Source organism: Melospiza georgiana, chromosome 33 (genome assembly GCF_028018845.1).
Source record: "Melospiza georgiana isolate bMelGeo1 chromosome 33, bMelGeo1.pri, whole genome shotgun sequence".
Taxonomy (NCBI): domain Eukaryota; kingdom Metazoa; phylum Chordata; class Aves; order Passeriformes; family Passerellidae; genus Melospiza; species Melospiza georgiana.
In genome coordinates this window covers 2,020,962-2,040,217 of record NC_080462.1, presented here as the reverse complement: position 1 = coordinate 2,040,217, position 19,256 = coordinate 2,020,962, and the positions used below count along the sequence as shown (strand labels likewise).

The following is a 19,256-nucleotide window of genomic DNA, read 5'->3' as shown; positions in this document are numbered from 1 at the left end:
ACCCAGTTTGGGGGGCCTGGGGGGGCTCTGACCCTACTTGGGAGGGCTGGGGGGGGAATTGTCCCAGTTTGGGGGTGCTTGGGGCACTGGTTTGGGGACACCAGCCCAGTTTGGGGCACTGGTTTTTGGGGGGCACTGGTTTGGGGATGTTTGTTGGGGTTTGGGGGGTCCTGGGTGGCTCCGGGCTGGACACGGCCCCAGTTTGGCTGGTGGGGGCTGGCACCCCCCGGATTTGGGATCGTTTGGGATCATTTGGGGTTTGGGATTCGGGGCTGGAGCCGCGTGTCCGTGTCCGTGTCCGTGTCCGTGTCCGTGTCCCTGTCCGTGTCCGTGTCCCTGTCCGTGTCCGTGTCCCCCGGTGTCCCCTGGGTTTGGCTGGTTTGGAGTTCCCAGGAATTCTTGGGATCGGCCACTCCGTGTCCATCTGGCTCCTGGTGGGGACATCCCAAAAGTGGGGACATCCCAAAAGTGGGGACATCCCAAAAGTGGGGACATCACGGAATGGGGACGTCCTGGGGTCAGGGCATTCCAGGCCATCCTGGGATGGGATCATTCCAACGTTGGAGCATCTGATGGAACGTTCTGGTGTTGGAAAATTCTGGTCCTGGATCCCTCTGGGCATCCCAGTAATGGAGCATCCCCAGGGTGGAACATTCTGGATTGGAGCATCCTGGTGTGGGACCATCCCATGGTGGGATGTCCTGCTGTGGGACCATCCCATGGTGGGATCCTCTGCTGTGGGATCTCCTGTGTGGGATCTCCTGTGTGGAATTGTCCTGCTGTGGGATCATCCCACTGGGAGATGTCTCACTGTGGGATCTGCTGTAGGATCCTCTGCTGTGGGATCTCCTCTTTTGGGATCTCCTGTGGGATCATCCCACTGTGGGATCCTCTGCTGTGGGATCTCCTCTTTTGGGATCTTCTGTTGTGGGATCTCCCTGCTCTGGGATCTTCTGCTGTGGGATCATCCCGGTCTCAGAGCATCCCCGTGGTGGAACGTTCTGGTATCGGAGCGTCCTGGTCCCAGAGCGTCCCAGTGTCAGAACATCCCAGTGTGGAGCATCCCAGTGCTGGACCAGAGCGGGGCTGGTGCATCCCAGTATGGAACATCCCAGTATGGGAACATCCCAGTATGGAACATCCCAGTATGGAGCATCCCAGTGTGGAACATCCCAGTGTGGAACATCCCAGTATGGAACATCCCAGTGTGGAACATCCCAGTATGGAGCATCCCAGTGTGGAACAGCCCAGTATGGAGCATCCCAGTATGGAACATCCCAGTGTGGAACATCCCAGTGCTGATCCATCCCAGTGCCAGTCCATCCCAGTCCCAGTCCATCCCAGTAATGGAGCATCCCAGTACCAGTTTATCCCAGTCCCAGTCCATCCCAGTACCAGTTTATCCCATTCCTACTCTATCCCAATTCCAGTCCATCCCAGTACCAATCTATGCCACTCCCAGTCTATCCCATTATCAGCCCCTCCCAGTCCCAGTTTATCCCAGTTCCAGCCCCTCCCAGTCCCAGTTTATCCCAGTCCCATCCCAGTGCTGGCCCATCCCCAGGGGAAACTGAGGCAGGCTGTGGGCGGAGCGGGTGGCAGTGGCAGTGTTGGGGTCCCGCTGCGCCCCCGGGGCCGTGTCCCCCCCTTTGGGACCCCCAAAAACCCCCATGAACCCCCCCCTCAGAGACCCCCCCCATCCCAGTTTGGAGCTGCTTTTGGTCCTGTTTGGTGAGAAAAGCCCCAAGAAGGGTCCTGGGGGGGGGAAATGAGGGGGGGTCCTTTTGGGGTCCCCCAGGGTGGGCACGACCCCCCCAAAACCGGAGTGGGTGTGGCTGCTGTGGGGGGGGCACCGGCACCCTGTACTGGGATGGACTGGGCTGGACTGGGATGAACTGGGATGGACTGGGGGAGGTCGGGTGGGGCCTGGAGGGGGGGTCCATCCTTCCTGAGCGTGGGGGGGGTCTGGGGTCCCCCCCAGCAGGACCGAGCCCCCCCCCCCCCCCCTCCGGGGCACCGCTGGGTTTGGGGGGGCTGCTCTGCAATGGGGGGGCACCCAAAGGTGCTGCTCCGGAGCCTCCGGACCTGGGGAGGGAAAATTCGGGGATGGAGGGGTTAAACAGAGCTTGGGGGGGGCATTTCCTGTGCCCCCAAAACCCTGAGACCCCCCAGATCCCAACAGGGGACGTTCCAGCCCAGGGGGTTTTGGGGGGTTCCCAGCCTGGAGGGGTTGTGAGGAAGTTCTGGGGGGAGGTCCTGGGGGGGTCTCAAGGAGATCCCTGGGGTTCTTCCAGCCCTGGAGAGGTCCCAGGGGGTCCCAGCGGTGTCATGGGCATGTCCCAGGAGGGGTGGGGGTGTCCCAGGGGCTCCCAGGGTGTCCCCAATGGTCCCAGGGGTATCCCAGGGCATCTCAGGGGGTCCCAGGGGTGTCCCAGATGGTCCCAGGGGTGTCCCAGGGGTGTCCCAGGGGGTTTCTGATGGTCCTGAGGGTGTCCCAGGGGGTCCTGGGTTTGTCCCAGGGCATCTCAGGGGGTCCTAGGGGGTCCCAGATAATCCCAGGTGTGTCCTGGAGATGTCCCAGAGGGTCCTGAGGGTGTCCCAGGGTGTCCCCAATGGTCCCAGGGGTGTCCCAGGACATCTCAGGGGGTCCCAGGGGTGTCCCAGATGGTCCCAGGGTTGTCCTGGGTGTCCCGGGTGGTCCTGAGGGTCCCCCCAGGGGTGTCCTGGAGGTGTCCCAGGGGGTCCCAGGGGGTCTCAGATGGTCCCAGGGTGTCCCAGGGGGTCCTGGGTTTGTCCCAGGGCATCTCAGGGGGTCCCAGATAATCCCAGGTGTGTCCTGGAGATGTCCCAAGGTCCCCCAGGGGTGTCCTGGAGGTGTCCCAGGGGTCTCAGATGGTCCCAGGGTGTCCCAGGGGGTCCTGGGGATGTCCCACATGGTCCCAGGTGGTCCTGAGGGTGTCCCGGGGGTCCCGGGGGTCTCACCGGGCTCAGTAGGGCCGGTTGGCGTCTTTGGGCCTCTTGAGCTGCACCTTGAGCCGCTTCATCCCGATCTGGAAGCCGTTCATGGCCTGGATGGCGGCCTGGGCGCTCGCGGGGTTGTCAAAGCTCACGAAGCCTGCGGGGACATCGGGGGGGTGTGGGGACACGGGGACATCACGGGGATACGGGGACATGGAGGACATGAAGGACGTGGAGGATTTGGGGACACTGTCCCCGTGTCTCTGTATCCCAATGTCCCCAGTGCCCCATATCCCACATTGCCTGTCCCATATCCCAATGCTGCCATGTCCCCATTGTCCCAAATGTCCCCATTGTCCCCAATACGCCCAATGTCCCCAATGTCCCCATTGTCCCAAATTTCCCCATTGTCCCCATTATCACCATTGTCCCCAATGTTCCTATTGTCCCAAATGTCCCCATTGTCCCCATTATCACCATTGTCCCCAATGTTCCTATTGTCCCTGATGTCCCCACTGTCCCCATTGCCCCAGTTTCCCCATTATCACCAATGTCTCCCTTGTCCCTGATGTCCCTGATATCCTCCTTGTCCCCAATGTCCCCAATGTCCCCATTATCCCCAATGTCCCCATTGTCCCCAGTGTCCCCAATATGCCCAATGTCCCTGATGTCCCCGATGTCCCCAATGTCCCCATTGTCCCCAGTGTCCCCAATGTCCCCAATGTCCCCAGTGTCCCCAATGTCCCCAGTGTCCCCAGTGTCCCCGATGTCCCCGATGTCCCCAATGTCCCCATTGTCCCGTGTCCCTACCGAAGCACTTGCTCTGGTTGGTGGCCCTGTCCACGAAGACCTTGGCGGAGATGACGTTGCCGAAGGGGAGGAACATCTGCAGGATCTCGGTGTCGGCGAACTCCTGGGGCAGGTGGTAGATGAAGATGTTACAGCCCTCGGGGCCTGCGGAGGGAGCGGGGTCACACCTGGGACTGCGTCCCCAAAACCGACCGGACCCCACAACCGGGGCTGCCAAACCCAAACCGGACACGGGACCCCAAAACCCAGGCTCTCAACCCAAACCAGACACGAGGCTGCCAAACCCAACCGGACACGGGACCCCAAAACCCAGGCTCTCAACCCAAACCAGACCCGGGGCTGCCAAACCAAACCAAACGTGGGACCCCAAAACCCAGGCTCTCAACCCAAACCGGACACGGGACCCCAAAATTGGGGCTGCCAACCCAAAACTGACACAGGATCCCAAAAAACCCGGGCTTTCAACCCAAAATGGACACAGATCCCGAAACTGGGGCTGCCAAACCAAACCAGACATGGGACCCCAAAACTGGGGGTCTTGACCCAAAACTGACACTGACCCCAAAACTGGGGGTCTTGACCCAAAACTGACACTGACCCCAAAACTGGGGCTGCCAACCCAAAATGGACACAGCACCCCAAAACCGGGGCTGCCAAACCCAACCCAACATGGGACTCCAAAAAACCAGGGCTCTCAACCCAAAATGGACACAGCACCCCAAAACCAGGGCTCTTAACCCAAACCCAAGACCTCAAAACCGGGCCTGCCAACCCAAAACTGACCAGACCCCAAAGCTGGGGGTCTTAACCCAAAACTGACACGGACCCCAAAACTAGAGCTGCCAACCCGAAAAGGACACAGTACCCCAAAAAAGGGGCTTTCAACCCAAAACCAGCACAGACCCCAAAACCCAGGGCTCTCGACCCAGACCAGACATGGACCCCAAAACCAGGGCTCTCAACCCAAACCTGCCTCCAGCTTTGGGTTCACAGCTCTGATTTTGGGGTCCCAAATCTCAGTTTTGGGGCCCTGGGGTAGGTTTGGGTGTCCCAGGACATTTTGAGCATCCTGAGGAGTTTTGGGAGGGGTTGTCTCAGGGATATTGGGGGTTCTGGGGGGTGTCAGGTGTCTCAGGGAGTTTTGGGGGGTCCCGGGGGGGTCTCAGGGGCCCGGGGAGTTTTGGGGGGTCCCGGGGGGGTCTCAGGGGCCCGGGGAGTTTTGGGGGGTCCCGGGGGGGTCTCACCTTCACGCTGCTGCTGCTGCGGGGGGGGCGGGGGGGCGAGCAGGGGTCCCGGGGGGGCGAAGGCCGGGCTCACCAGCCCGTAGGCGGCCGGGTACGCGGCTGGGGGCACGGGGGGCACGGGGGGCACGGGGTCACCGGGGACATTGGTGCCACCGGTGCCACCCCAGTGCCCGCCCAGTGCCATACAACACCCTCCCAAAGCCACCAGTGACACCAGTGCCATGCCAGTGCCATTCAACACCCTCCCAGTGCCCCCCAGTGCCCTACAACACACCCCCAGTCCCTCCCACTGCCCTCCCAGTTCCCCCCAGTCCCTCCCAGTTCCAACCAGTCCTATCAAGAGCTCCCCCACTGCCCTTCTCTTTTCCCCCAGTGCCCTCCCAGTCCCTCCCAGTGCCACACAACAACCCCCCAGTCCCTCCCAGTGCTCCCCAGTACCACACAACCCCCTCCCAGTGCCCTCCCAGTGACCCCCAGTTCCTCCCAGTGCCCCCAATGCCATGCAACAACCCCCCAGTCCTTCCCAGTGCCCCCTCAGTACCACAAACCCCCCTCCCATTACCCCCCAGTGCCTCCCAGTGCCACACAACAACCCCCCAGTCCTTCCCAGTGCCCCCCAGCACCACAGAACCCCCTCCCAGTGCCCTCCCAGTGCCTTCCCAGTGCCCCCCAGTACCACACACCCCCTCTCCCAGTGCCCCCCAGTCTCCCCCAGTGCCCCCCAGTACCCCCAGTGCCCCCAGTACGCACCAGTGTAGTGCTGCATGCCAGCGTACGCCTGCTGCAGGGGGTCCCCGGGGGCCGCGGGGCTCTGGGCTGGGGGCACAGGGGGGGTTAGGGGGGGGCCCGGCGGGGCTCGGGGGGCTGGGGAGGGGTCGGGGGGCACCTGGGAAGGGGGGGACCCCCCCGGCGTAGACGGCGTCGGGGGCGGGGGGTCCCGCGGGCTGCGCGGGCACGGGGCTGTAGCCATTGACGCTCAGCGGGGCCGCGATGGCCGGGACGGGGGTGGCCGCCATGGCCGGGGGGGTGCTGGTTCCTGGGGAGAAACGGTCAGAGCCGGGTCAGCACCGGGACAGCACCGGGGACAGCGCCGGGACAGCGCCGGGACAGCGCCGGGACAGAACCGGGACAGAGCCGGGACAGCACCGGGACAGAACCGGGACAGTGCCGGGACAGCACCGGGACAGAACCGGGACACCACGGGGACACCACGGGGACACCACGGGGACACTATGGGGAACACCACAGGGACACCAGGACTGTGACCCTGAAGGGTGGGGAACCCTCCATGCGGTGGAGGTAGAGTGTCCCCGTCCCATCCATGGTGTCCCCCCATATCTCACGTTCCATCCGTGGTGTCCCCGTCCCATCCATGGTGTCCCCCTGTATCCCATATCCCATCCATGGTGTTTCTATTCCTGATGTCCAACCCATGGTGTCCCCATCCCTGGTGTCCCCATTCCATCCATGGTGTCCCCCCATATCTCATGTCCCATCCATGGTGTCTCCATCCCACCCCCGCTGTCCCCATCCCATCCATGGTGTCCCCCCATATCCCATGTGCCATCCCAGGTGTCCCTCCCCATTGTCCCCATCCCTGCTGCCCCCCATCCCCATGTCCCCCCCGCTGTCCCCCTGTCCCCGTTACCTGAGGAGGGTGGCAGGGGGGTGGCGATGAGCCCGTTGGGGTTGACCGTGCCCATGTGCTGCATCTGGACGGCCATGGTGGCCATGGGGCTGAGGTAGGCCGAGTGCGCGGCCACCAGGGCCGCCTGCTGCTGCATCAGCTGTGGGGACACGCCTGGCACCGCGCGGCCACCGCGGCCACCGCCGCCCCGGGAGCCACCAGCACCCCGGGAACCCACCCTGGTGCCACCAACACCCTGGGAGCCCACCCTGGTGCCACCAACACCCCGGGAACCCACCCTGGTGCCACCAACAGCTGGGAGCCCACCCTGGTGCCACCAACACCCCGGGACATGGAACCAGCATCTCCCCATGGATGTCACCCCAATGTCCCATCCAGGACCAGCATCTCCCCATGGATGTTACCCCGATGCCACCAACACCCCGGGACGTGGGACCAGCATGTCCCCTTGGATGTCACCCCAGTGTCCCATCCAGGACCAGCGTGTCCCCATGGATGTCACCCCAGTGTCCCATCCAGGACCAGTGTGTCCCCTTGGATGTCACCCCAGTGTCCCATCCAGGACCAGCGTGTCCCCATGGATGTCACCCCAGTGTCCCATCCAGGACCAGTGTGTCCCCTTGGATGTCACCCCAGTGTCCCATCCAGGACCAGCGTGTCCCCATGGATGTCACCTCGGTGTCCATCCCCTCCCATCACCCCAACCACGTCAGGCTGGATTTTGAGGGGTCCTATCCCCTTCCCCTTGATCCCCCCAGTGTCCCCAGCGTCCTCAATCCCCCCAACATCCCCAGTCCCTCCCAGTGTCCCCAGTGTCCCCAATGTTCCCAGTGTCTCCATTGTCCCCATTGTCCCCATTGTCCCCAGTGTCCCCAATGTCCCCAGTCCCCGTACCGCCTGCGTGTAGGCGTCGAACTGGAGGGCGATGGGGCTGAACATGCCCAGCTGGCTGGTGACCCCAATGTCCCCAATGTCCCCAATGTCCCCAGTGTCCCCATTGTCCCCAGTGTCCCCAGTCCCCGTACCGCCTGCGTGTAGGCGCTGTAGGCGCCGAACTGGAGGGCGATGGGGCTGAACATGCCCAGCTGGCTGGCCACCTGCTGCATGCGCCGCAGCCCCCGCTCCTTCTCCGTGTCCGCAAACTTCACCACCAGGCTGGACGAGGCGCCCTGCGGGGACACGGCGGCCACTCGTGGTCAGTTGTGGTCAGTTGTGGTCACTTGTGGTCACTCGTGGTCAATCAAGGTCAGTTGGGGCCATTCGGGATCACACAGAGTGGGGCAGTGGTGGAGCGGTGATGGGGGTGATGGTTGGGTTGTAGTGGGGTGAGGATGATGGTGGAGGTGATGAAGAGGATGAGGATGGGGTTGACGATGGGGACACTGGTGAGGATGATGGTGGGATGATGATGGGGACAGTGGTGAGGATGATGGTGGGATGATGATGAGGACAGTGATGAGGATGATGATGGGATGATGATGGGGACAGTGGTGAGGATGATGGTGGGATGATGGCAGAGAAGATGAAGGGGATGATGGAGATGAAGGGGAGGATGATGGGGACAGTCATGAGGATGGTGATGGGATGATGATGAGGACAGTGGTGAGGATGATGATGGGATGATGATGGGGACAGTGGTGAGGATGGTGAGGAGAATGATGAAGGGGTGACAAAGGACACGATGAGGATGATGAAGGACATGAGGATGAGGATGATGGGGGTGATGAAGGTGACAATGGGGATGACAACAATTATGAGGATGATGAAGGGGACCATGAAGGGATGATGATGAGGACAAGGGGACAATAATGACGATGATGAAGGAGACAATGACGAAGACAATGAAGAGCATGACGAAGGTGACCATAAAGGGGACAATGATGAGGACAATGAAGGGAACAATGATGAGGATGATGAAGGGGATGACAAAGGGGACGATGAAGAGGATGCTGAAGGTGACAGGGGATGATGATGAGGACAGTGATGGGACAATGAAGGCGACGGTGACAAAGGTGACACCGCAGGTGACAGCGCCAAGGACGGTCCCTCACCGGCAGCGTGCGGCTCCCGTGCAGGGCGGCGATGGCGGCCTGGGCCTCCGCGTGGCTCTGGAACTTGACGAAGGCGCAGCCTGGGGACATCGGGGACATCGGGGACATCAGGGACATCAGGGACATCGGGGACATTGGGGACATCGGGGACATCGGGGACATTGGAGACATTGAGGACATCAGGGACATCGGGGACATTGGGGACATTGGGGACATTGGGGACATCAGGGACATCGGGGACATTGGGGACATTGGGGACATCGAGGACATCGGGGACATCAGGGACATCGGGGACATTGGCCCCATGGCAGCCCCAGGGAGCTCTGGGGGTCCCACCCCCCCCCCCTGCACCCCCATCACCCCATGGGTCCCCCAAACCCCATTAACCCCATCCCTGCCGTGCTCCCCCTGAACCCCATCCCTGCCCCACAGATCTCCCTGTGCCCTGCTGCCACCTGCAGTGTCCCCATGTCCCAGTGCCAGGGCAGTGTCCCAGTGCCACCCACGGTGTCCCTGTGCCTTTGTCCCCATGCCCATGTCCCCATGATGGTGTCCCCTTGCCCATGTCCTGGTGCCACCCACAGTGTCCCCATGCCCACGACAGTGTCTCTATGACAGTGTCCCCCTGCCCATGTCCTAGTGCCACCTGCGGTGTCCTGATGCCACCTGCAGTGTCCCTGTGCCCATGCCCTTGTGCCCGTGTCCTCATGATAGTGTCCCTGTGCCCATGTCCCTGTGCTCTTGTCCCTGTGCCCATGTCCCCATGGCCATGTCCCCATGCCCATGTCCCCATGCCGTGTCCCAGTGCCCCGGTGACCCCCGTGGGACCCCCCAGGACCCCCAAGTGACCTCGCCCACCCCGGGGTGTCCCCGCCGTGTCCCCCCGTGTCCCCCCTGTGTCCCCCCGTGTCCCCGTGTCCCCCCGTGTCCCCCGTGTCCCCCCATGTCCCCGTGTCCCCCCGTGTCCCCCGTGTCCCCCCATGTCCCCGTGTCCCCCCGTGTCTCCCCGTGTCCCTGTGTCCCCCCGTGTCCCCCCATGTCCCCGTGTCCCCGTGTCCCCTCCATGTCCCCGTGTCCCCCCCGTGTCCCCGTGTCCCCCGTGTCCCCGTGTCCCCATGTCCCCCCGTGTCCCCCCATGTCCCCCCCGTGTCCCCCCGTGTCCCCCCATGTCCCCCCGTGTCCTCCCGTGTCCCCGTGTCCCCCCGTGTCCTCTCCATGTCCCCCCCGTGTCCCCATGTCCCCCCGTGTCCCCCCCATGTCCCCGTGTCCCCGTGTCCCCCCGTGTCCCCGTGTCCCCGTGTCCCCCTGTGTCCCCATGTCCCCCCCATGTCCCCGTGTCCCCCCCATGTCCCCGTGTCCCCCCCCATGTCCCCGTGTCCCCGTGTCCCCGTGTCCCCCCGTGTCCCCGTGTCCCCCCGTGTCCCCCCGTGTCCCCCCGTGTCCCCATGTCCCCCCATGTCCCCATGTCCCCCCATGTCCCCATGTCCCCCCGTGTCCCCCCGTGTCCCCCCCATGTCCCCCCGTGTCCCCGTGTCCCCACCTTTGCTGGTGCCGTCGGGCCCGCGCAGCACCGTGCACTCGTCGATGGTGCCGAAGGGCTCGAACATCTTGCGCACGTCCTCGTCCGCCTGCTGCTTGCTCAGCATGCCCACAAAGAGCTTGCGGTCCTCTGCGGGGCACCACGGGGGCATCGGGACACGGGCACGGGGACAGGGGCATGGGGACACCGCGGGTGGCACTGGGACATGGGCACGGGGACAGGGGCACGGGGACACGGGCACGGGGACACCGCGGGTGGCACTGGGACATGGGCAGCAGGACACCACAGGTGGCACTGGGACATGGGCACGGGGACAGGGGCATGGGGACACCGTGGGTGGCACTGGGACATGGGCAGGGGGACAGGGACACTGCGGGTGGCACTGGGACAGGGGCACAGGGACATGGGGACACCGTGGGTGGCACTGGGACACTGCCAGTGGCACTGGGACATGGGCATGGGGACAAGGGCACAGGGACACCACGGGTGGCACTGGGACATGGGCACGGGGACAGGGGCACAGGGACAGGGGCATGGGGACAGCCACGGTGGCATCGGGACACGGGCACGGGGACAGCCACAGGTGGCACTGGGACATGGGCAGGGGGACATGGGAACAAGGACACTGTGGATGGCATCGGGACACCTTGCATGGCAGTGGGACATGGGCACGGTGACACCACCATGGGGATATGGGCACGGGGACACCGTGGGCGGTGCTGGGACACTGGCAGTGGGACATGGGCACTGGGACAGGGGCATCAGGACACCGCAGGTGGCACTGGGACATGGGCATGGGGACAGGGACACCACGGTGGCATTGGGACATGGCCATGGGGACATGGGCACTGGGACATGGGCACAAGGACACCCTCATGAGGACACAGGCACGAGGGCACAGCCACAGGGACACCACAAGTGGCATCAGGACACTGCGGGTTGCACTGGGACATGAGCAGGGGGACACCATCATGGGGACATGGGCACGGGGACAAAGGCACAGGGACACCATAGGTGGCACTGGGACACTGGCAGGGGGACACCATGGATGGCACCGGGACACTGGCACGGGGACAGTGCCACGCAGAGGGGTGTGACACTGCAGGCAGGATGGGGTGGGGACATCGGATGGGGACACTGGGAATGGGAACGGGGTGACAGCTCCTGGCAACGGGGACATGGAGGGACAGCCCAGGGGGGACAGGGACAGACGGGGGGTGGCCCTGGGGGTCTCACACTGGGGGGTGGCCTTGGGGTAATTTGGGGACACCGGGGTTTGGGGACAGGGGGGTGCGGGGGTGATTTGGGGGTGATTTGGGGGAAGATTCTGGGGGATTTGGGGGTGATTTGGGTGGGGAATTTGGGATTTTAGGGGTGAGTTTGGGGGTGATTTGGGTGGGGAATTTGGGGTGATTTTGTGGGATTTTAGGGGGGATTTGGGTGGGGAATTTGGGGTGATTTTGTGGGATTTTGGGGGTGATTTGGGTGGGGAATTTGGGGTGATTTTGTGGGATTTTGGGGGTGATTTGGGTGGGGAATTTGGGGTGATTTTGTGGGATTTCAGGGGTGAGTTTGGGGGTGATTTGGGTGGGGAATTTGGGGTGATTTTGTGGGATTTTAGGGGTGATTTGGGTGGGGAATTTGGGGTGATTTTGTGGGATTTTGGGGGTGATTTGGGTGGGGAATTTGGGGTGATTTTGTGGGATTTTAGGGGTGATTTGGGGGTGATTTGGGGGTGATTTTGGGGTGATTTTGGGGTTTTTTGGGGGCGGTACCTCCTCGGCTCTCACTGTCCGCCGGCTTCACCTGGATGGGCCGGTTCATCTGGGGGGGGGGAGGGAACAGGGGGCGTTGGGGACACACAGAGACCCCCGAGACCCCCCCCCAGCACCTCCCCCACCCCCTCCGAGCGTCCCGAACCCCCCCAAAGATGCTCGGGTCGCCATAGCAACGCCGGGCCTGCATCCCGTTACCTGGCAACGGGAGCCGCTGCCCGGGGGGGGGGGGGAGGGGGGGCCGCGTTAATGAGCGCCCCTCCCCCTCCCTGCGTTAATTGGGGGGGGGAGAATGGACCCAACCCCGCCCCTCCCCCCCCCCCCACCCCGGAACCCCCCAGAGGAACGGGGCGGGGGGGGAGGGGAGGGGGAGGGCGCAGATGCGCGGTTGCCATGGCAACGGCCGGCTCCGCTCCATGGCAACCGCCCACTCATCCCCAATTTACCCATCGCCGTTGCCTGGCAACGCCGCTGACGTCATCAGCGCTCGCGATAAACAATGACGGGGATGGGGATGGGGGGGGCGGGGATGGAGATTTGGGGAGGGGGGGAAGAGGAGGAGACCCCCCCCCACACACACACACCCCCCCCAGGCCTGGTGTGACCCCGCCCCCCCCCCCCCCAAAACCCCCTCAGGGTGTGGGGGAGGGGCGGCCGTGCCCCGTTTTTGGGGGGATTTGGGGGGAATTTGGGCTTTTTGCGGAGAGGGGGGGGGGGGGGTGGGGAGGGGGCGGGTCCATCCCCGGCTGACCCCGCGCGTTCCTTTCGCCGCCGAAAGCGAAGGTGCCCCCCCCCCCCCCACGAACAGGCCCCCCCCTCAATGAGCCCCAGATGGCGCTGGAAATGCCCCCCCCGGGTGGGGGCGGGGGGCGTTAATCCCCCCCTAATCCCCCCCCTCACCCCCTCCCCACGCGTTGGATCAACCCAGAGTGGGGGGGGGACACGCACAAAAGGGGGGGGGGGCAAACAAAGCCCCCCAAATTCCACCCCCCAAAACCACACCGGGACCCCCCCGTGCTCAGCGCAGCGCTGAGGGTGACGCCCCCTCCCCAAATTCCCAAATTCCCAGCGCAGCTGCTGGGGCGGGGCCGGCCTTAATTCCATTCCCCCCCCCCAAAAATAAAACCCCCGTCCAAACCAACCCCCCCCCACCCCAAATCCCCCCCCGGATTTACGGCCCCAAATCCCGGGATTATCCCGGCCAAGCCAAATCCGCCCCGGGCCTGGCGGGACACGCGCGGGGGGGGCGAGACCGGAGACCCCTCCCCACTTTAGGGACCCCCAAATTCCCTCCTTTCCCCCCCCCAACACCGCCTTTTATCCCACCCAGAAAACCTCAACCCCCCCCCAAAATCAGTTTGGGAGAGGGATGAGAGGTGGGAGCACCCCCCAAAAATTAAATTAATTGGGGGTGGGGGGCACCGGGATTTCACGACCCCCCTCCCCAAATTCGGGGCTTTGTTGTCTCCGTGCCCGCCCGGCCGCGCTTCATTAGCGCCGGGCCCTCATTAGCGGCGCTAATTAAACACCCCACGCGTGTTCGGGGGAGCCCCTGGCCCCCCAAAATCCCTCCCGTAGTGGGGGACGGGGTGGTCCTGAAATGGGGGGTGGGAGGGGATTTTGGGGGGATTTGGGGGATTTTTAAGGGGGTTTGTGGTGATTTTTTGGGTGGATTTTGGGGTGATTTTGAAGGGGTTTTAGGGCGATTTTGGGGAGGTTTCACGGTAATTTTGGGGGGTTTTAAGGGTAATTTTTAGGGGTGAATTTGGGGAATTAAGGGTGATTTTTAAGAGGTTTGTGGTGATTTTTTGGGTGGATTTTGGGGTGATTTTGAAGGGGTTTAAGGGCGATTTTGGGGGGGTTTCAGGGTAATTTTTAGGGGTGAAATTGGGGAATGAAGGGTGATTTTTAAGGGGTTTCAGGGCGATTTTTGGGGGGATACGGGGGGGAATTTTAATGGGGTTTTATGGTGATTTTTGGAGGGATTTAGGGCTGATTTTTGGGGGGTTTCAGGGTAATTTTTAGGGGTGATTTTTTGGGGAATTTCAGAGTGATTTTTGGGGGGATTTCCGGGCAATTTTGAGGGGGTTTCGGGGTAATTTTGAGGGGTGATTTTTGGGGATTTAAGAATGATATTTAAGGGGTTTCGTGGTGGTTTTTGGGGAGATTTAGGGCTGATATTTAAGGGGTTTCAGGGCAATTTTTAGGGGTGATTTTGGGGTATTTACAGGGATTTTTGGGGGGCTTATAGGTGATTTTTTGGGGGATTTGAGGGTGATTTTGGGGGGGTTTCAGGGTAATTTTTAGGGGTGATTTTGGGGGATTTAAGGGTGATTTTTCTGAGGGGCTTATAATTGATTTTTGGGTAGTTTCAGTGTGATTTTTGGGGGGTTTCAGGGTAATATTTAGGGGTGATTTGGGGGCATTTAAGGGTGATTTTCTTGTTGGTTTCAGGGTGATTTTTGGGGTTTCACTGTTATTTTCAGGGGGTTTATGAGGGATTTTGGGGTGTCCCGGGCTGGGGGCTCACAGGGGGGATTTGGGGGTGCCTCAGGGGGGGGGTCCCCACGCCCCCCACTCACCCCCGGCAGGGTTTTCTGCTCGTGCAGGGCGCTCTGGGCCTTCAGGGCCGACTCGCGGGCGCAGTAGGTCAGGAAGGCGCATCCTGGGGGGAAATGGGGGACAAAAAAAGGGGTCGGGGGGCGTCAGGGGGACCCCCGAGGTGTCCTCACCCCCAGATGGAGGGGTCTGGAGTGACCAGAGAGCCCCAAAATTGGTGGGACCCCCCCAGAACACCCACAGCGCCATAGGCCCAAAATAACCCCCAGAGACCCCAAATCCTCCCACAAATCTCCCCACAGACCCCAAATAACCCCCAGAGACCCCAGAACCCCCTCCCCAAAGCTCCCAGATCCCCCCCAAAAGCCCCCAGACCCCACATTTTGAGACAGTGACACCCCCAAGATCCCACAGGGACCCCGAGGCCTCCCAGGACCCCCGGAGACCCCCCCAGTTTCGGTGCTGGGTGTTTGGGGGGCTCAGGGACCCCCTCCGGGTGTTGGGGACACCCCCGGGGCCCTGTCACTGTCACCCCCGGCTGTGACACCCCCAGGGACACACAGTGACCGTGTGACACCCCAAAATCAGGCATAACACCCCAAAACAACACCTGGGCACCCCAAAATGACACCTGGAAACCTCCAAACAACACCCAGAAACCCCCAAATTACACCTGGACACCCCAAAACAACACCCAGAGACCCCCAGGGACACCCGGAGCTGGTGTCACCCTCACAGGGACCCATGAGGTGACCACGTGATACACAACACCTGCCTGGCACCCCAAAACAACACTCAACACAACAGCCGGACACCCCCAGGGCTGGGTGTCACCTGGAGGGGCACCCACGGGACACCCAACACCCGAAACAACACCCAGCAGGGCCTGGAAGTGCTGCACGCAGCTGGCACAACAGCCCAACAACAACAGCCCAACAACACCCCAACAACAACAGCCCAACAACAGCCCAACAACAACAGCCCAACAACAGCCCAACAACAGCCCAACAACAACAGCCCAACAACACCCCAACAACAACACCCCAACAACGCCTAACAACAACATCCCAGCAAAAAAACAGCCCAAGAGCACCCCAACAACACCCCAGCCACAACATCAACAGCCCAACAACAACAAACACCCAAACAGCACCTAACAACAACACCCCAGCAACAACAGCCCGGCAAAAAAACAGCCCAACAACACCCCAGTAACAACAGCAACACCCCAACAACAACAGCCCAAGAACCAGCCCCAAAAGCACAAAAACCAACCCAACAACAGCCTGCACTCACCCAGCCCCACAACAGCCGGACACAACAGCCCACAGCTGACACCAACACCCCACAGCCCCAGCACGCGGGGTACAACACCCTGACACGGGGCACAACACCCTGACACGGGGCACGACACCCTGACACGGGGCACAACACCCTGACACGGGGCACCCCAGCTGGGCTGGGGGCTGTGGCTGTTCCCGGTGCCCTCGGCTGTACCCAGGGCTGTTCCCGGTGCCCAGGGTTGTACCCAGGGCTGTTCCCAGTGCCCTCGGCTGTACCCAGGGCTGTTCCCAGTGCCCAGGGTTGTACCCAGGGCTGTTCCCAGTGCCCAGGGCTGTACCCAGGGCTGTTGCCAGTGCCCAGGGTTGTACCCAGGGCCTGCGGCTGTAGGTTGAGCTGTGGGTGTTGCTCAAGGCCTGCGGCTGTTCCCGGTGCTCTCGGTTGTACCGGTACCGTTTGTGAGGCTGTTCCCGGTACCGGGGGCTGTTCCCGGTGCCCTCGGTTGTACCCGGGGCTGTTCCCGGTACCAGGGGCTGTTTTGGGGGCTGTTCCCAGTTCCTGTGGTTGTACCGGTACCGTTCGTGGGGCTGTTCCCGGTACCGGAGTTTGGATCCGGAGTGGTTTCCAAGGCCGGGGCTGTTCCGGTTACCGGGAGCTGTTCCCGGTACCGAGGCCCTCGGTTGTACCTGGGGCTGTTTGTGGGGCTGTTCCCGGTGCCCTCGGTTGTACCCGGGGCTGTTCCCGGTACCCCAGGCCGTATCACGGTGCTAATCCTGGCGCCAGGGGCTGTTCCCGGTACCGGGGCCGTATCCTGGGGCCACTCCCGGTACCGGGAGCTGTTCCCGGTACCGGTGGCCATTCCCAGTCCCGGGGAATCCATCCCGGGGCTGTTCTCGGTACCCGGGCTGTGTCACAGGGCCATCCCCGGTGCTGGGAGCTGTTCCCGGTACCGGGAGCTGTTCTTGGTGCTGGAGGCCGTGCACGGGGCCGCTCCCGGTACCGGGGCTGGATCCCGGGGCTATTCCCGGTGCTGGGGGCTGTTCCCAGTACCGGGAGCCGTATCACAAGGCCGCTCCCGGTACCGGGGCCATCTCCCGGGGCTGATCCCGGTTTCTGGGGCTATTCCCGGTACCGGGGGCTGTTCTGGTACTGGGGGACAAATCCTGGGGGTGTTCCCGGTGCCGGGAGCTGTTCCTGGTGCTGGGAGCCGCATCACGAGGCCATTCCCGGTACCGGGGGCCACATCCCGGGGCTAATCCCGGTACCGGAGGCTGCTCTCAGTACGGGGAGCCACATCCTGGGGCTGATCCCGGTATTTGGAGCTGTTCCCGGTACCGGGGGCCACATCCCCGAGCTAATCCCATTACCGGGGCCCATTCCCGGTACCGGTGGCCGAATCCCGGGGCTCTCCCCACACCCCCGTGCCCGCGCCCCGCACCCACCCCCGCTGCCCGGGCTGCCCCTGCCCCATTCCCGCCGCCCGTTCCCTTTGCCCACCGCCGGTTGCCGGTTGCCGGTTCCGGTACCTTTGTGCATGCCGGTGTACTTGTCCTTGATGACGGTGAGCTCGTAGATTTTGCCGAATTGCTCAAAAATCGGTTTCAGGTCCTTCTCCTCCAGGTGCCGCGGGATCTGCCCCACGAAGAGTTTGATGGCGTCCGGTTCCTTCATGGGGCCGCCGGGGGCTCCCCGGGCCCCGGGGCCGCTCCCGCTCCCCGCTATCACCGCCCGGCCTCGGCTCCCGGTGCTCCCGGCGGTGCCCGGTGCCCCGGCGCACACAAAGGACGAGGCGGCCCCGGGGCTCGGCTCGGCTCCGGGGACGGGGCGCGGCGGGGCGGGGGCAGCTCTGCCCGGGGGGCGGCGCTCCCGGCGCTCCCGGTGCGTCCCGGCCGTTTCCCGGGTGCTGCTCCCCAAAATCCCGGCGGATGCTGCGAGCGCCCGCCCCGCCGGTACCGCCCCGGTGGCCTCGGGGAGGGTCCCGGTACCGGGCGGGGGGCGGGGGGAGCTCAACGCCCGCTTCGGTTCATGGCGGCCGCCGCTCGCCGAGAGCCCCCGGTGGTGGCCGAGCCCGCCCCCCGCCGCCCGCTGGGGCAGCGGCACCGGTTACCGGGTACCGGCACCGGGATCGGCACCGGGAGATGCTTTTCTTGCCCGGTTGGAGCCGCCCCGCCCCGCCCGGTGCTGATGTCAGAGCGGCACCGGGGACCGGCACCGGCGGCGACACCGGGGCCTGGGGAGCGGCACCGGGAACGAGAACTGGGAACCGGCTACGGGCACCGGGAGCGGACACCGGGCACCGGCACCGGGGCACGGGGCTCTGCCTGCCGGGCACCGGCACCGGCGACAACAGCGGGACCTGGAGTCACCGGGAATGGGGCTCTGGGAAGCGGCTACCGGCACCGGCAACCGAGCAGCGGATAACGGGCACCGGGAGCGGCTGCGGGATGCGGCAACACCGGGACTGCGAACGGGGAGCGGGCGCTGGGAACCGGGGACAACACCGGCACCGGGCAGCGGCACCGGGAACCGGGAGGGGGCGCCGGGCTCCGGTACCGGCCCCGCCCGGGCCCGGGGGCGGTTTTGGGGGGGGGGTCGGGGATGTTTTGGGGAGGGGGCGGGGCCCGGGGCCGCTCCCGCGCGCATGCGCAGAGCGAGGGGGGGGACACACACGGGGGGAGGGTCCGGTGTCCGCCCACGCGTGTCCCCTCCCCCCCCCCGTGTGTCACTGTCGCTCCCGGTGCTGTCCCCGGTGCTGAAGGCGGCCCCGCCCCCTCCCCTCCCGTGTCACCGCCCACGGCCGCGCGCCGCTGTCACCCTCCGGTGTCACCACTCGGTGTCCCCAGAGCGGTGTCACCCCTCAGTGTCACCTCTCAGTGTCACCCCTCAGTGTCCCCACAGTGATGTCACCCCTCAGTGTCCCCACAGTGGTGTCACCCTCCCCTGGTGTCACCCCTCCGTGTCCCGGTGTCCCCAGTCCAGTGCCACCTCTCCGTGTGCCAGTGTCACCCTCAGTGTCGCCCCCGTGGTGTCCCCAGGCCGGTGTCACCCCCTCAGTGTCACCCCCTCAGTGTCCTGGTGTCCCCAGACCGGTGTCACCCCCTCAGTGTCACCCCCTCCGTGTCCCGGTGTCCCCAGACCCAGTGTCACCTCCCCTGTGCCGGTGTCACTCCTTCCATGTCGAGGCGTCCCCAGACCAGTGTCACCCCCTCAGTGTCACCCCCTCGGTCTCCTGGTGTCCCCAGTGCGGTGTCACCCCTCAGTGTCCCCAGGCCGGTGCCACCCCTCGGTGTCACCCCCTGCTCCGGTGGTGCCACCTCCCTTCAGGTCCCGCTGTCCCCAGCCGTGTCCTCCCCGCTGCTGTCATGGTGCCGTTGCCATGGTAACCAACCG

At 63.8% G+C, this 19,256-nt stretch overlaps 2 protein-coding genes across 3 annotated transcripts; one reads left to right on the top strand and one right to left on the bottom strand.

The window, feature by feature from the left end:
- Positions 1-572: 572 nt before the first annotated feature.
- On the top strand, positions 573-1,671 carry LOC131095212 (uncharacterized). Of its 2 annotated transcripts, none has more exons than XM_058042858.1 (2): positions 573-908; positions 939-1,671. In XM_058042858.1, exons 1-2 carry the CDS (start codon positions 573-575, stop codon positions 1,572-1,574), a joined length of 972 nt encoding a protein of 323 aa, XP_057898841.1. In that variant the 3' UTR covers positions 1,575-1,671. The 2 variants fall into 2 exon arrangements, with proteins under 2 accessions (XP_057898841.1, XP_057898842.1); XM_058042859.1 differs by having other exon boundaries at positions 573-1,252; positions 1,298-1,671.
- Positions 1,672-1,765: 94 nt separating this feature from the next.
- Positions 1,766-17,679, bottom strand: CELF3 (CUGBP Elav-like family member 3). The gene is made up of 13 exons (XM_058042808.1): positions 17,393-17,679; positions 14,609-14,691; positions 12,027-12,075; positions 10,252-10,380; positions 8,712-8,791; positions 7,686-7,829; positions 6,661-6,799; positions 5,899-6,048; positions 5,763-5,828; positions 5,013-5,111; positions 3,769-3,912; positions 2,983-3,115; positions 1,766-2,085 (listed from the first exon to the last, which is right to left on the bottom strand). The coding sequence occupies exons 1-12, from the start codon at positions 17,535-17,537 to the stop codon at positions 2,988-2,990; spliced, it is 1,356 nt and encodes a 451-aa protein (XP_057898791.1). The 5' UTR covers positions 17,538-17,679; the 3' UTR covers positions 1,766-2,085; positions 2,983-2,987.
- Positions 17,680-19,256: the final 1,577 nt, after the last annotated feature.

What these genes read in the sequence shown, in the direction of transcription:
- LOC131095212 (XM_058042858.1), top strand. Translation starts at nt 573, where the DNA reads ATGGAACGTTCTGGTGTTGGAAAATTCTGGTCCTGGATCCCTCTGGGC. An exon ending in TCCTCTGCTGTGGGATCTCC is followed by an intron (nt 909 to 938) that starts TCTTTTGGGATC and finishes TGTGGGATCTCC; the next exon opens with CTGCTCTGGGATCTTCTGCT.
- CELF3 (XM_058042808.1), bottom strand. Translation starts at nt 17,537, where the DNA reads ATGAAGGAACCGGACGCCATCAAACTCTTCGTGGGGCAGATCCCGCGG. An exon ending in ACAGCGCCTACACGCAGGCG is followed by an intron (nt 6,800 to 7,685) that starts GTACGGGGACTG and finishes GTGTCCCCACAG; the next exon opens with CTGATGCAGCAGCAGGCGGC. An exon ending in CCCCCTGCCACCCTCCTCAG is followed by an intron (nt 6,049 to 6,660) that starts GTAACGGGGACA and finishes GTTTCTCCCCAG; the next exon opens with GAACCAGCACCCCCCCGGCC.